The 16,750-nt window shown below is 42.6% G+C and overlaps 5 protein-coding genes across 5 annotated transcripts; 3 read left to right on the forward strand and 2 right to left on the reverse strand.

Moving 5' to 3' along the window:
- Nucleotides 1–657: 657 nt before the first annotated feature.
- On the reverse strand, nucleotides 658–4,178 carry EAF02_010734 (uncharacterized protein; the record flags this gene model as incomplete). The annotated part of the gene is made up of 4 exons (XM_038906782.1): nucleotides 658–1,784; nucleotides 1,835–2,852; nucleotides 2,908–3,339; nucleotides 3,396–4,178. The coding sequence occupies 4 exons, from the start codon at nucleotides 4,176–4,178 to the stop codon at nucleotides 658–660; spliced, it is 3,360 nt and encodes a 1,119-aa protein (XP_038753330.1).
- A 770-nt stretch (nucleotides 4,179–4,948) lies between these two features.
- EAF02_010735 (uncharacterized protein) lies at nucleotides 4,949–5,979 on the forward strand (the record flags this gene model as incomplete). Its single annotated transcript, XM_038906783.1, has 4 exons — nucleotides 4,949–5,057; nucleotides 5,135–5,174; nucleotides 5,233–5,541; nucleotides 5,595–5,979. 4 exons carry the CDS (start codon nucleotides 4,949–4,951, stop codon nucleotides 5,977–5,979), a joined length of 843 nt encoding a protein of 280 aa, XP_038753331.1.
- Nucleotides 5,980–10,884: 4,905 nt separating this feature from the next.
- On the forward strand, nucleotides 10,885–11,805 carry EAF02_010736 (uncharacterized protein; the record flags this gene model as incomplete). The annotated part of the gene is made up of 1 exon (XM_038906784.1): nucleotides 10,885–11,805. One exon carries the CDS (start codon nucleotides 10,885–10,887, stop codon nucleotides 11,803–11,805), a length of 921 nt encoding a protein of 306 aa, XP_038753332.1.
- A 1,254-nt stretch (nucleotides 11,806–13,059) lies between these two features.
- EAF02_010737 (uncharacterized protein) lies at nucleotides 13,060–14,037 on the reverse strand (the record flags this gene model as incomplete). Its single annotated transcript, XM_038906785.1, has 1 exon — nucleotides 13,060–14,037. One exon carries the CDS (start codon nucleotides 14,035–14,037, stop codon nucleotides 13,060–13,062), a length of 978 nt encoding a protein of 325 aa, XP_038753333.1.
- Nucleotides 14,038–15,954: 1,917 nt separating this feature from the next.
- On the forward strand, nucleotides 15,955–16,621 carry EAF02_010738 (uncharacterized protein). The gene is made up of 3 exons (XM_038906786.1): nucleotides 15,955–16,068; nucleotides 16,180–16,278; nucleotides 16,401–16,621. Exons 1-3 carry the CDS (start codon nucleotides 16,014–16,016, stop codon nucleotides 16,421–16,423), a joined length of 177 nt encoding a protein of 58 aa, XP_038753334.1. The 5' UTR covers nucleotides 15,955–16,013; the 3' UTR covers nucleotides 16,424–16,621.
- The last annotated feature ends 129 nt before the right edge of the window (nucleotides 16,622–16,750 follow it).

Genomic DNA, 16,750 nt, shown 5'->3' on the forward strand with positions numbered 1-16,750 from the left:
GCTCCAGTGTTGGTACATCGGATAACTGTTATATTACACACCGTACTTTATGTCATGAGTACTTATGCACGCAGTGCAACATCAATCATCTACTACCCCTCACCAAGCCAAGAAGTCAAACAGAAAGCTCAAACAGAACAACATCCACAGGAGCACATCTATGTATGATAATCATCATTTTTATTCATCGATTACGCCATGTACTTCTTTAATATACATTCAGAGCTGACTGGCTGGCATAATGTAGTAGAACTTGCAAATCCCCCCCCCCCCCCCAAACGCCATACTATGAAGAAATAACCTGCATAACCTTGTGCATAGTTTTCTGTTTCATTACGATCAATCCCTTTCCATCAAACGAAGAATAATTGATACGGCGTAAAACCTCTAGCGAAAAAGAATCTGGTGAACCAGAAATACCTCATCCGCGCCACTCCCCTCCCCCATCAACCACCAGAAACGACGTCAAATTGGAGAAGCTCGGAGATGTGTAGGGTATGGCGAAGAAGAAAGATTGTTTAAATATACATTTTGCGTTTGGTTCTGAGATTACGAAGTAAAAAGAGATTTTGATGTGAGGTCGACAACAGAATCATGATCGCTGAAAGAAAGATCATTATCGATAAGAATATCCTGTAAAAGATTCAAAAGTTAGCTTCAATGATAATATCCACCATTGGCGTTTCCATTGCCGGGCCATTGAGGTTGCGTATATGCTCCAGGCTGTTGTTGCTGCCCTTGCCATCCTCTATTCTCAAAGCTCGCATTTCGTGAGTGAGAAGTTGCTTGGCTATACCCGCCTCCCCATTGATTATCCTGGGGTGTGACCGGAGACCTGGTGTAATCATGACCCTGAATTACGCTTGAAACTCGATCATCTACAGGAAGATAACCAGGCTGCGACATGCGCTGCGGCTCCCCAGAATATCCATTATTTCCAGTATTTTGTATACCATAACCATGAGATTCACGAGTATTGGGAGCTTGGTAACTGGGTGTCATACCGTCATAGCGTTGCTGCGATTGTTGTGGCTGTTGGGATTGTTGAGGTTGTTCTCGCGCACTTTTCCATTGCATGAAATCCGGTACCTCCGTACGGGCAAGGAGCTGCACCAAGTCACTTGGAATAAATTTGACGCCCTTCAGTTGTGGGTCGCGAAGATAGATATCAGACCGAGGAATAATGCTAAGGAGGAATGTGATATCTCGTGGAATTACGTATGGCGCGGCGTTTGATTGCCATGCAGGTGTGCCTTGTGTTTGTTGTATTCCTTTTTGTTGCGCCAATCTGCGTCCTGCAGCTCCCTTCAGAGGAGATTGACCACGAGCCAGTTTTCGTGGAGGATTGAGCTCGCTTTCAAAATCTTCAGTTGGAAATGGTCGCTTTGGTGAGTTTGTGTTTTGATTCTGCATGAATGGTGGCGGTTGCTGTGGCCGAGGGCTTTGTTCTTGTACGTATTGAGGACGCGGACTATCTGGAACAGATGGAGCTTGCTCAATTGATTGCATGACCAATTTTGGTCTCATTTGTGAAGCAGGCGAAACAATTGGTCGTACAGCAGTAGGGTCGAATCCCTCTACACTATAACGCGAAGAGAATCTGAGAAGCTTTGGATCATCCGGAAAGAGTTCTGCCATGCGCTTTTCTAGCTTCTTGATTTGATCTAACGTTCCAAATTGAGATTCGTAACTATGGAAGTAAACGTAAAGTGGCTTTGTTTTGTAAACAGTTTCGGGTTTCTGTGCTAGACGACTAACTGCAGTTTCGAAAGCTACCCTGGCATCTATGTCATGATTAGCATAGAAGAGAAAGATACCGAGGTAAAAGACTTACTGGTGATGTCAGAAATGGAAATCAAGTGCTTTAGATACTCGAGCAGGTAGACTTCATCGGTTGGGAAAAGTTTAGCGCCCCTTTCAAAGATCTTAGTACCAGATTTGTCCTTGTATACCATGTGTTCGATCAACGCGCTGGCGACATAAACTTCACTTGTGATCATGCCCCGTTGACGGGCCTCGGCAAAGACATATCTTGATCCGGTTTTGGCGTCAATTGCACCATTTCCTTGAATGCGTCGCATAGCCCTCATTAGTGCAATCCAGGAGAAAGATACGGTTCTCTGCAAAAGTTTTCTCTGCATTTCATAACCCTGTGTGATAGCATTCAGTTGGGCAGCTTTAGCACTTTCTCGGGCATCTTTATCGGGATCACTATCGTCATCATCATCCTCTGCCTTTCTCACAATTGCACTGATAGAAGCGTCGATGGCTGAGTTTTCCTCAAGTTTAGCCTTTTCCTTTGTCTCTCTGACTTTCAAGTCCGCGATCAGTTCATAAAGAGATTCTAGAAGCTTGGCGTAAGGTGCCCGAACAATTGCTCCTTTCTCAACATCGCTTTTCCCAGCTTCCTCGGTAGAGAGCGTAGACTCAAGTCGATCGGCTTTTTTGAAAGCTATCAGACAACTCTCAGGGTTTGCGGCAATTCCATCGGCAAGAAAAGCATCGCCTTCCTTGTCCAAGTTGTTGTTGAAGCACCACTCAGCAGCATCTACCCAGATCTCAGGCCAAAAGCGTAACGCCATGACAGCTTGCTTATAGACATATAAGATGCGCTGTTTGTAAGCATCCAGCTCATCCGCCTGGAGGACCAAAGGGTCTTCCTGCTCCCAAGCTATCCACTTCTTCCATAGGTCGAGTTGATGTAAATACTCCTGATCACCCTCAAATCCAAAAGCAGGTGGAAGTCGAGGTAGAGTTGTGCGCTGAAGTCCGCGAATGATATTTTCAAGCGCAGTATTCGCACTTCTTGCAGTCATGTAATTTGGAGACCTCTCCTGAAGAAATTTGCGACCCTAATATGATCTGTCAGTTCTGAGCCGTAACGAAATTTGAGTACCAGAAACCCACCGTCATCTTGTTCAGGCCCATCTCAAATTGATCATACTGTTTCCATAATTCATTCACGTTTGACATGGGAACACAGATGGCACGTTGATAGGCTTTTCGCAATTGATCCATCTTTTGTTGATCTTGCCAGCTATTGCCACCGATTGAACCAGGTGCACTACGAATGAATTGAATATAATCCTGCCATATTTTACCAGAATCCCTATCAATCCCAATGTTTGCCAACACAAAATCGTATGCTTGAGACACGGTTGCACGAGCTGCACCACTGGGATCGACATTAAGGTCATTCATGCGGCGTATGTAGTTCAAATAAACCGACCATAATTGAATGTTCGGGACCGTCAATAATGATTTGCCAAAGATTTGTTCTGCTGCACTGAAGTTTTCGTATTCGAGTTCCATCTCAGTATAAGCAACCCATATCTCTGCCTAATTTACTGTTAGTAAGCGTTGCGAGGAAAAGAATTAGCTGACTTATAACTTACAGCGTGTGGAAAGACCTTTAAGAATCTTTCATAAACTGCTCTGGCATCATCCAACTTGTTACGCTTGCGATGTTCACCAATCAAAGAAAGCCATGCCTCCATATCACCTCGAGGATCCTCCTTGACCCGATCTTCAAGCATACCGATCTTATCATGGGGAAGGCGAGCTCTAGGAACAGATGTACTTTGTGATGTACCAACAGGAATGGGCACTTGCACCGAAGATTGTTCTATAGGTGTTCCAACGTTACTCGGATTCATGGAATTGGGAACAGAGGAAAGTGTCTCGGGCTTAAAATCAACTTGATTCTCCATTTTGATGGGCACTTCCTGTTGAGTAATAGAATTTTGCAATGGAGAAGGAGATCGTTTGGGGTCATCAGAGGCTGGCAGTTGCAAATGACCAGTATCAATTGGTGTAGATTCGTCATTCTCCTCATCAGAATCATCTGCAATAAATCCCCCGACAGTTTTTGGTTTGCGCACAGAAGTTTGAGAGCTGGGTCTTGTAGAATCTTGTTCAGTTACCATAGCTGGAAGGGATGTAACAGAGGAAGGGTCATAATCGTCGCCAGCGGCCGAAGCAGCTGCGCCTGGAGGAGACAAAGCACGAGAAACTTGGGCATCTTTAACGGAATCTTGCTTGACATGTTCGTTGTTATCTTCTGTATTGGAAGGTAGATCTCCCTCTGCGATTCCATCATCTCCATCTTCCCAAGCCGCAGCTTCTTGACCTGCCTGAAACTGATGTAAAAGAGCTATATCTGCATCTTCCTCCGCCATTTTGAAGACAAGACCGTTTTGAGTTGTTGTTTGGATACGCGAGCGATGATTTTGAATTAATGTGGTAGGGGTTGTAAGTATTAATGGTCAAAAGTGTCTAGAAGAACATCGATATAGTTAGCAAATGCGCATGCGTCGTTGTAGTGAAAAGATGTTGAGGAAGGCAAGTTAAAGGAAAGGCTACCTGTATAGAGAGTGCAACAAACTTGCGCGCAAAGTCAAAGGATCGTCGGCGCAACAAAGAAAGTAGGTAGAGTATCTAAATTAATCAACTGTTGATGTTCTTGATTATTGTTGTTGATGAGGTACTCATTAAAAAACGAAACAAACAAGATTTCTTTCCTTGTAGATATCGCCAAAAGTTGAGAGAGCTCTTAAACTAGGTACCTAGTCACAACCTTGGAAAGAAGGCGAAGAAAATGAGAGAGTCGCGCTAATTCCAAGTACGATTAGCGTATTTTGTAAATGGAAATCGCGGTTCAAACATCTCAATACACGCGATTGGGATTTTCCAGACGCGTTAATACTGCCATTACTCACCGTGATCTTTGGAACTAAATGCTGCCCCATCAACCAATTTATCGACTTTATTCGTCTCGACCCTTCTTCTCTTCTACCAATACACAATACAATCACTACCATAGTATTTCTCACGACTTCACAAAATTCACTTGATTGGCATCTTTTGGTTAAAAAGAGTACAATTCTTTAATCGATATCTGGAACTCATCTAAACATTATACGAAACAGCAAAATCAACCACTTTCAAGATGTCTGTCGTCTCACTTCTCGGCGTCAATGTCCTCAACAATCCAGCCAAATTCGGGGATCCTTATGAGTTTGAGATCACTTTTGAGTGTCTTGAGGCATTGCAAAGGGGTAAGTTCCTGTTCTGTCTCTCTCGGGATTGCCTGCGCCTCCATCTTTTCAATCACTAACCTATCTATTCATCACAGATCTCGAATGGAAATTGACCTATGTTGGTTCTGCCACGTCGTACGTCTCCACCTCCTTGAGTTTCTGCCTACTTCAAATTTGAAATTAACAAATAAAGCGACGAACATGACCAAGAACTCGATTCTCTCCTTGTCGGTCCTATTCCAGTCGGCACAAATAAATTCCTCTTCCAGGCAGATGCCCCAGATACCAAGCGAATCCCAGACGCAGAAATCCTCGGTGTTACTGTCATTCTTCTTACTTGCGCCTACGATGGTAGAGAATTTGTTCGAGTTGGCTACTATGTTAACAACGAATATGATTCTGAGGAATTGAACGCCGATCCCCCCGCCAAGCCACTCCTAGACCGAGTTAAGAGAAATGTTCTTGCTGAGAAACCCCGTGTCACTAGATTTGCTATCAAGTGGTGAGTCACCATGCACTCGTTAGGCAAAGCCACACGCTAATATTGATTTACAGGGACTCCGATGCATCTGCTCCTGCTGAATTCCCTCCTGAACAACCTGAGGCAGATTTGGTCGCCGATGGAGAAGAATATGGCGCTGAAGAAGCTGGAGAGGACGAGGACGAGGAAGTTGAGGGAGAGGAAGGTGGTGTAGCCGACCCAGATGCAATGGAACAAGATTCAGAGATGGCTGGCGCAGAAGCTGAGGGAGCTGCCGCCGAAGAAACTGGTGATGAGAGTGAAGATCTTGAGGCTGAGAGCAGTGGCGAATCCGATGAGGAAGTTGAGGAAGAAGAAGGTGCTGGAGATGATGACATGGAGATGGATGGTGTTGAGAAACCAATCTCCGGAAAAGCTGGTGGCGTTGCACATCAAGTTGATGTCGTCATGGCCGCCTAATTTCAATACCCCATACCCCATACCCAATACATAGTTTTTGATATTAGAATTCATTGAGCGCGTTACGATAGGTTATGACTGGTAGGAAAGCCAATATGAAGATAGTTACTTGATGAAAAACAAAGAGTCATAAAGATACTCTAATAGGAATATTGAATAGGCTTTTGAATGCTTTTAGTACTAAAATTAGTGGTAGATTATCATTTCGGCATTGATACAACTTTAACGGAGAGGATTTGAAACCAGTTCAAGAGCAGAGGCCCAATGAGATGAGAAACAAGATGATTGACATATGGCTCACAAAGCATAGATTAGCTTGCGATATTCAAGACAAGTTTCATGAAAGAAACTTACTGATTTACAAGCCAATTTAGGACTCTGCGGCGTAAGTAAGGCCAGGTGCTCTCTCCAACATTGCGCATGCTATATGAAAAATAGATAATTAGTTCGGTGATCTTCAAAGGATGAAAAATTCAGATAAAACTCATTCTAAAAATGTAGATGATGAATGAAAGTTCAACAAGACTTGAGAAAGATTGATAATTGGGGTAACTCTTACGGATTTTGGCGAAGCGGTCTTTCAAACAACTTGCGTTAGCTGGAATAACATACATATAAGAATGCAAGGAAACTTACTCTGCTCTCAACAGACGAGCGCTAGTCGATAACAAATAAATTAACCACTTATAATATCACTTGACAACAGTCTTACTAACCAATCTCTCAGTTGTTGTTGCTACGCTGTTACTAGTATTCATCGAATACAAAACAGATGTAAATAATGTGAAAAATGCAAACCGTAACGTAATCATCTTTCCCCTTCAAAATACCACATTAGTTTCAGTTGTAACGCGAGGAATTATGAAGAAAACTTACTCTCGATGAGGCGTTTTCTTAATCTACGATTTTTCTCAAAGTAAGTAAAAAATTTGCATTCCATCATGAATTGATTAACTGACTCTTCTTTGTAATGGTAGGCACTAGAAAAGAGGAAGGGTCAGCGAAGAGTATTCTGAAATGGAAGTAAGATATTGAATGGCTGGCATGAAAGGTTCTGGCTCCAATTTCACACCGATCATTGAACTCGTCCGAGAGACTGAGATCATCCAAGAAACTGGATACGTTTGAAAACTTGATCTATTCTAACAGTCAAGTCACTCTGAGAAGTATTTGATTATGGAAAATTGAGAGAACTACTCCATTCTTCCAAACTACTGAGTCCTCAGGTCGAAAAGTCGTTAAAACTTACAAATATTCTCGATGAGCCTGCTGCTCAGCTCTGTATATACACCAAGGTCAACGCTGTAAATCAAGAGAGAGAAAACCGGAATGGATAATTTCTTACAAGTCGTCATAGGCTTTCGCCAGTTCCTCCGCCATTCTATTAAAATCATCGTTATTAAAGAATTTTTATGGCTGCACAAAACGCTCATAGTTGGACTTACGGAATTCCGGGTCCATGAGGACGGGGGGCGACGGGCGCTTCTTCGTCGGTATTCTGATCTGGAAAAGAGAAAAGTCAGTGGTGAATCTGACCAGGTTTCAGGAGTATTCGTTGAATTGAAGATGTGAACCACGCGCAAGAGGCTATGTTCAGCAATTATTCCTGATGGATCGTCATAACCACCAAAGAAGAAAATCTCAATAACAGAAATCACATCAATCTTCGCATTGCACTAAAATTTGAAGCGGAAGATGGGAGTGTTATGAATTATTGACCATTAACCCTCATAGTTTTGAAAAACAAAGACTGTAAAGAAAGTGTACATACTGGCAGACATTTTGCTTGCATGGAGAAGGGAAAGAAGAAGAGAAGAAGAAAAAAGAGGATATAATCTCGCACCTCTACCCTACCGTGCACATGTATATATTTTGACTCCTCTGAAAGGGAAGGAACGGTTGAAATCATACACCATACTTCTCAACCCATCAGATTCACCTCATCTCCCTTTTCCTCCCAACAAGTATTATCATGATTATAATGGCGTATATCCAAAGTTTAAGAAACATTGTTCAGATACTCATTTACCTACTTGGTTAATCAATTAAAAGATAACCTCCCCCCTCTTCCTATAGCGCCACTGACATATATCCTCATTTTCGGCAATGGGGTAAGCCCCTTCAATCTAACATGACGGTGATTTTTAGTTGTTTGTGTGCCTGGTAGAAAGGTATACCAACCCACCCGATCTCCGAGAATACTAATTCATGCCAGTCAGTATTCAATGGATTCGTTCTCTCTACCGCATGAAGATATGTCAACTTGCTACGCACTTCATGGAGAAGAGAGACTTGAAGCGGTCACGAGTCTAGAAAGTTTGAGGAGCTAAAACCGCTAAGTCATACCTAGTTCCATTCTTAGTGAAGAACACAATTAACTATAAAAACATGGTTTTCACACAAGATACACATGACCGCAAGAATACCTTGAACAATACGAAAAGCACATACGAATCATTTCATAGAAACAACAAAGAGTTCACGAAATACATACCAACCAATTGATATTCAAGGCCAGCAACCATGAATGCAACCAACTTACCCGCACAAAATATCTCCTCCTCTTACTCGAATCCCGCTGACATTCTGAAATACGGTTTTTCCGTAGAAATAAAACGAAAGTTCCCAGCATGGGGAATTGGAGTACTCTGTGGCATTCCGGCAGCCTCCTTTTTGGTTGGTATCCTGTGCCTTGGTTGGCAAGCCTATCGTTCAAGACCTGGTTCTTATGAAACAAACCAGGGAGATGAGGAAAATGGGGGAAGGGAAGGGAGAATCGAAGGAGGAAGAGAAGGAGTAGGGAGGGGAAGCACTCGAGGACTTGGTGAGAAGGAAGAAGTGATAGGGACGTTTGATGCACATGTGAGAGATGGTGGCCATAGAAAGGAGATGGTGACGATAAATGCAATTCTGGTTGATAAGGGACCCTCTAAGATGGAGACGAGTGAGCTCAGGCCTTCTGAGGGGTGAGGGAGATGGGAGATGGGAGATTTAATTTATCATTCTATTATATTTGATATATATATCAATAGATTCACTACCTCTCTATCTAATAGTATAAGAACAAATGTAGCGGAACAATAAGAGGAAAAAAGATTGAAGCATCTCCCCAACCCAGGCCAGACCAACCTCACTAATAATCTCTCATCCCTGATGGTTTGTTGGCAAAGGAAACTCAACTCGATGAGATTGTATTCAATTCAAAGTGCAGCTTGCAGCCAGTTGAATACTTTCCTCACTACTCGAGTACATTTCTTCAATTCAATGGGAGGAGGGGATGGGTGAATGCATAAAGGACCGCATGGATTGATGAAGCAAGGAACTTGAGGAAAGATATTAAAAATAAGAATAAGAATAGTCTGTACACAATACTTATTAATGTAATGGTTAATTGATTAATTGATTGCTTGCTTGCTTTATATCTCTCTCCTACCAAGTATCAAGGAAGAGAAGAAGATCAAAAAGAACAAATCACAATTAGACCATCTCGGTCGTCCGCCAAGCCACCCACTCACCCACGGGTTCATCTCACAGACCAATTTTTCTCTTGATCCATCCATCTTATCCATCTTATTATCCATCTACTCTACCTCGTCTCGTCTACCCACAACCACAACACCATTCATTCCAATAATCCCTACGTACTTGGGTCTACGATACCTCTTTATACTTCAATTCTCATAATTCATTGGTTCACATACCCCTGATATATCTCCGCGCATTTACCTTTTATCATATCATTCCATTAAACCCAATCTTTCAAATCTCTCAAATCTCCATTTCTTTTCCTTCCCCGGAGAGTTCAGTCTAGGATTTGATTCAGATTAACTTTTTTTCCTTCCACGTCTTCACAAGGTCTTATATTGACTCGGGACTCGGGGACGGATTACCCAACACAAACATTCGAGTCAAGCCAGATGGGAAAAAGCATCGAGAGTAAAATGTCTTTCCAATAGGTAGGCCAGATAATTTACCAGCGGATTATTCATCGCTCGACTGGCACAGCAGGGAGATGCTGCCCCGGTATATTGATATCAGACCAGTATCAAATGATATGACTTGACTCAACATAATCGCACAACCGTTCACGTCCTGCCCTTCCTTGTCTGCTTGCTTGTCTCGGGAATTTGGAGAAGACTAATTGAGGCGCGTGGTTGCACAAATCAATTGTTGGGTGTGCCACACCTTTTTCTTTTTCTTTTTTCATCGTTACGTGTAGGTCCTCAAAGTTTATAAATGTATCAAAGATTCCATTCTTCAAGAGAATAGGAGAATATACATACGCCAAACCCAATTGAAGAGAAGACATACTATTATAAGAAAGGGGATAACGGTAAGATGGATTGGAATTAGAAAGAGACGCGGGATAGATTATATTTATATTACAGTCTGTGCGGAATTTCTTCTTCCGACTAGAAGGCAATTGGGTTTTCAGAAGTGAGTTGAAAGAAGAATATTCGAATTGGATCAAATTGTTTCAAGTCAATTGGATCGAAGTTTTGGCGCGATTGGGAAAAGGAAAGAAAGAAAGGAGAAAGGATACAAGGGAATTCCCGAGTCGTCAGTGAATGTGGAGGAAGGTAGGAAGGTTGGAGGAAAACATACATACAATACCTACATACTCGAACGAACAAACGAACGAGCGAGCGAATGAATGAATGAATGAACGAACAGACATTGAACGGACATTGAACGCTCAGTTAAGAACAAGTATCTGCGACAATCAATTTGGTTTCGAGCGACGGTTTCAATTCTACTTCTACCATACCTCAAACACCTTCTCAAACAACTTGTCCTTTCGCTTTCGCTCTTAAACAAAGCCTACCAATCGTCCACTCTTCAATCCATTTCCCTCTTACCTCGTCTCCGCAAATACCTCACCATACAACATTACACGACCGAATCATGGCAGCAACTTCTTATGACTCCAATCGCATAACCATAACTATCCTCGGCGACGGTGGCGTTGGCAAATCCGCTTTAACCCTCCGCCTCGTGAAATCTCAATGGACATCTGACTACGACCCTACAATTGAAGATTCCTATACCCTCACCCGACGCATCGATGGCCAAACATATCATCTCTCCATAACCGACACCGCAGGCCAAGAAGAATATCGCGGCATGTGGCAAAGTGCCAATGGAACTATGAGAAGTGATGCTTTCTTATTGGTATATGATATTACGCGACGGGAAAGTTTGGATGCGCTGGATTGGTTCGACGAATTAGTTACTATGGAGGGAGAAATTCGGGGCGAAGAATGGAGAAGAGCGCAGGCCGAATCTTCTTCTTCGAAATCTCGTTCAAAAACAAAGAAATTTCAGATCTCAAATGCAAAGTCAATACAAGGGGGAGGATTCGATTATGGATATACGCCTCCAATTAAAATCATTGCGGGAAATAAATGCGATCTGCAAGAATCGCGCGAGGTGACGGCTTCGCAGGGTTTGGAATGGGCTAGGGCAAGAAATTGTGGGTTTATGGAAACAAGCGCGAGGAGCATTGTTAATATCGAGGAAACTTTCGCGTTGATTGTTAGACGGGTTGTGGAGGGAAGGAAGAGGGCTTTGATGGATAGGGAAATGATGGATAGAGGGGAATTTGGGGATGAGATGTCGGGAGTGCGTATGGATGGGGCGGAAGGGGATGAAATGAATGGGGAAAGGGAGAAGTTGGGGACCAGGAGAGCGATGACGAAACCATTGACGCCGTTACCGCCGGGGACTCCAAATGAAGAATATGAAAAGAGAGGGAATAGAGATGGGAGAGGAATTAGCAAGCGAAAATTGAGGGAGATAGGAAGGAAGTTCGCCTGCTGGAGATAGTTCGATTTGATAGGTGGGATGAGGTGGTTGGAGATAATGGTGAATGAGAGCAAGTGGCTGGAAAAGAAGGAATAAGACGAGACGGACGACACAAGACGAGAACTTACGACATATATTAATGACATCACAACTTATGAGTAGTGATTTTGCTTAGTTGATTTACTGGATATCCATTTGTATTTTTATATTTGGGAGGGAAAGGGAAGGAAAGGGATAGGAATAGGGATAGCGTGGAGGGAAGGATACGCTTGGACGGGATGGATTCGGAATGGTTGAGTTTGTCAATTTAGGCAAGTAAAATGCCAATCAATGTCAAGGCTGGATGGGCTGAACGGAATGGGATGTAATAAAAATACATTACTGCATTGCTGTCTACTGTCTACTATCTACTGTCTGTTGCAAAAAAGAAAAGACATAAAGGAAAAGGACGAATAGCATATACCATATACCATAGGATAGCAAAGCATCTAGCGAGGAGCTGAGGAGCTTTCCATATTTTTCTCTAGCGATTAATGAAATTAAGTATAGGGTAAAGAATACTTGGATACTTTGAAGGATCTCGAATGAAGTGTATATGTACCTAGTACGTGCCCAGGTATGTACGAAACATGAGATGCGCGTGGAAATGCTAGTAACTAGGTAAGGACAGGTCAACTTACTCGCGATATTTCTAGTTTTATCATCTATTCATTGCGCGTGCTATTATTAGGAAGGGGAGAATGAATGAAAGGATCCAGCACGCTGCTTGAGATGTGAGGAATTGAATATGAGTATATACCGACTATTTGTGATTTTAGATATACTACAGCTTCAGGTGGAGAGAATACGTGTAGTATGGATGAATTGCGAGAGGAGACCCTACAAACCCTTAGATACCCCTCAATTAAACTCTAAATTCTTTGGAATCGAATGGAATAATTGGGTTGCTGAAGGTTTTCTTCAGTGGTCAATTCCGGTCTGTTTCTTTCTCCTACGACTAGGCGGGGTGAGGGAAGTAGATGCGACGGTTTGAACGAGGTAGGGAATGAAGTAAAATGAATAGAAGGAATAACAGGAATTAAATAAACCCCTCCCCCCAATTAGATCTCTTTCTGTTGTAACTTGTCATAAATCATTGTATGTTGTATCTTATGCCCTCCCTATTTCCATGTTCTCGCGCACTTTTACCATCCGCTTAAATCGATGATGGTGAGATTCCTCCCCATCCTGTTCCTATCTCCAGTAGGTATCTAGAAGATGTGATATCAATCCCCTCTAACTCCTCGTCTCAACCTTATTGTCCAGCTTTTCTACCCAAGTCCTCCACTCATTATATTCCTTCCAACTGACACTCTCTTTTCTTCCCTGATACCTAACCACATTCAACTGGCTCACCTCCCTCCACTTCTCCCTCCTCCCTCCCCAACCCGCCTTCCTCATCGCACTAACAACCGTCTCTTCCTTTCCCCACTCCTGCTCCACCGCTACATCAGGTAAATAGCATGCTCCAAACCTCTTATTCTTATGATAAAAACTAATCCTAATCCCATGAACCCCAATTTCCCAATCCAGCGGATGAGCACACTCTTCGAAATCCGTAAGTAAAGTGACGGCAACCTCGAGAGTTGGGAGTTCCCGCAGCGTAATGGGATCGAAGCGGGAATCGTGCAGAGCGGAGATTATTGCATATTCAGGTAGAGATGTGAGAAGGGGTTCAGAGGAGAAAGTACCGATGCAGCCGCGTAGAGAGGGAGATTGTTGATGGGGTTGTGAGGATGAGGAAAGAGTGTTCCAGGTAACGAAGAGGGGGGTGGACCATTCGCGGAGGCTGCGGGGAGGGGTGAGTTGGGTTGTTTGACGGGGAGTAGGGGAGATACCGATGGGGGTGAATGAGGTGGTGGAACTAGAGGGAGTAGTTGCAGATGTGGAATTTGAGGTTGATGTTCGTTCAGAGGAACTGGAAGATGGAGTACTGGTTCCGGAAGTAGATCGTGTAATTCGTTGGAGGATAGGATGGCGTGCTGAATTTGTGGTTGAATTTGGATCGGGTCTTGGATTTGTTTTTGGTGGATGGGAACCAGTAATTTGAATATCGACATCTTCTTCTTCCTCTTCTTCGTTGTTTTGTAATTCGAGACCTTTAGGATAAGACGTCCATAATTCCTGAACCTTTTCCAAACCTAATGGTTGTCGTTTTTCGAGATGAGCAGTTAAAACTTCAAAACAATAGAGACAGTGATCTGGAGTTGCCATGGTTTTTGATGTTAGTGGTGAGGATGGATTAGTAGAAGATGGACTTGTTGTTGTATTGAGGGTTGGATTTGAATGGAGTTGTAGTTGTCGACTTGACGGTAAGGGAAGGGGATACGAGTATGGATACGAGTGATTGTATGAATACTTGAACTCGTATTTGAATTTGTATTTGTAATCACGTAATAAGTTAACTCTATGGTACTTGACAACCTTTGTGATGAGAGTAAGTTGGTGAAATGAGGTTATTGATGATGTTGAGATAAGGGGTTTGAGTGGAAGTGAAGTCTGATAGGGATAGGAAGGTTGTTGTGAGTGAATGTGAATGTGAATGTGAATGTCAGTTCCGGTAGAAGGAGCTCGGGGGTTGTGGGACTTCATAGCGGGGGTTATCGATAAGCTTTTAGTCTTGATTTGTGGAAATCGATGATGAATGTTTCAGGTACCTATGATTTGCATAAATCTCGATTTGAGTGGCACGAGTGGATAATTTCCGAATTGTGCATTATTATCCATTCCGGATTTGGACATTAAGAAGATGCAGGTGGATCATTCTAGTCCGAGATCTCCGGCTTACTCGGTTCATTAGGTCCCGTTAGTCGGTTGGTCGGTCGGTCGTCGGTAAGAATATAGATGAGTACCGGTAATTGAATGTCTGCTTGCTTTTTATTGCTTCATATCAATGATGATTATATTTCATTCCCATCGTGAAGCATGAAGCGGGAGTGGTTCGAATTAACCAACAGACGTTGACGTTGATATCATGGCGACGATGGTGATGAAGTTGTTGTTTCAACTTCTTTTGTATTGAAAGTGCAGCTGACAATAAAGCCCTTTTCATCATCATTCAAAGAGCTCCTGTTTTGAGTTTGAAAGATATCCTCCCTTATATGTCATCATTTCAAAGTACAAAGACGAATTTCTCGAGATATTCAGGTACTCAGCCCAGCCGACGCCACGATTTCACTACCAAGTATGATACGAATCACAAAAGGAATACCTAGGTACTCAAAGGCTATTTACAGATTAAAAGCAATAATCAATTTGCTTACATATCAATATCAGGTCTTATCTATCTAAGAAGCTCCAGCTTGTTATCAATCATTTCCCAAACCACCCAGCCTCAAACGAGACCTTTACCCCTTAAATCTATAAACAACAACAGAAAACCTTATTCCTCCACAACTTCTACAGCCTCCAAAAGTTCATCCGTTCGGATCTCAAGATTCCCGTCTTCCTCAAACTTTCTACGCATGAAGAATTCTTATTATATCAGACCATTGGATGTTTTCGAAGCTTCACGGGTAATGTTGGGATGACAGCCATCTTTGCATCTCGCTTCACTTCATCCATGTTTCATCCCCTTTTTTCTTTCAATCCTTACAAAACATCAATCCAGTTTTTCTTTATCGTTATCCCCAACTTCCCCCAGCAGATCTGAGAAATCTCCACGAGCTTAATTAATACTCTATACAACATGAGCCTTGTCCATACATTGGATGTATCATGACCATATGAATATCATCCAATTTGTAATGCAGTGAACCCCGGTTTCTGCTCGAATCATGATATCTGCGAATCAAGCAAAGCGATAGAGTTGAGTAGACATGGGATTGGCATGTTGATAGGTACCCCTTTGAAATCATCTCTTAATAGATATTGGATGAATTTTATGATGATGGCTTTGGGAAGCGAGAGGCGCAGGTTTGAGTCTGGATCCTCGTTTTGAGTTTGTGGGATGTTGATGGTTCGATGAAGAAAAGATATAAAGACGATGACCTCGAAGTATGGGGGATTCGTTTTATCACTACTTTCATCTCGTTCTTTATCCATCTATTCATCTATCAATCATTGATTAATTTCTTGTTTATACGTAATTACTTGTTGCCGGTCGACTTCATTAAATCATCACCATCATTGAATAGTCTTCTGCATTTTTTAATCGCTCAATACCTGAATAAACATATCCACCAGCAACCATGCAGTTCACACTCTTCACTATTCTTTCTTTCGTCGCCATTGCGATTGCCACACGTATGTTATCCCGATTTTCCGCATGCCGACCTACCTTCATCATCCACAGTCACCTTTCCGCTCCCCATATCAACGGAGCCATATATTATTCACCTGCTAACAAAAACACAGCTATTCAACTCGCAGCACGCGCAGTAGATGCATCGACTGCCTCAATGACCGATGCTCAGGGAAACGTCGTTAGCTTCGACTCTGCCAGTGTTAATCAAGGTACGCTACAAAAATTCTTCGTCTCTTTTCCGGAACATATGACAGTCTTTCCCCTCTGGTCTCTACCTTTCCATTTCTAAGATCAATTTGTCTGGTGTACTAACACTTTTGAAATTGCGTAGCTGCCAAGAACGCTGGCATGTAAATCAATTGCATGTCTGGATTTAACAGCTTCCATTCTCAATATATGGACACACGGAGTTTGAACTCAATAAACTCTTGATGGGGATACATAATGAAGCGGATATGGTCGAGATATCGTGTTGTATTCTGTGGTTGTTGTCAGCTTGGTCTTGGAGAAACTTATGCGGCATAGATTGTATTGCGTTGGTGTTTCTTTCATGGCAGTTGTCCATTGAACTGGGTTGGATTGGTATCGTCGGAGTAGAATATAGGAGTAGATCATATTGATGATCAAATCTGCACTTTATCACTGGTTTCTAATTGCATATCATAACCCACAATCGCTTTC

The sequence above is a fragment of the Botrytis sinoallii genome (genome assembly GCF_014898435.1).
Source record: "Botrytis sinoallii strain Bc 23 chromosome Unknown BSIN_027, whole genome shotgun sequence".
Classification (NCBI taxonomy): Eukaryota; Fungi; Ascomycota; class Leotiomycetes; order Helotiales; family Sclerotiniaceae; genus Botrytis; species Botrytis sinoallii.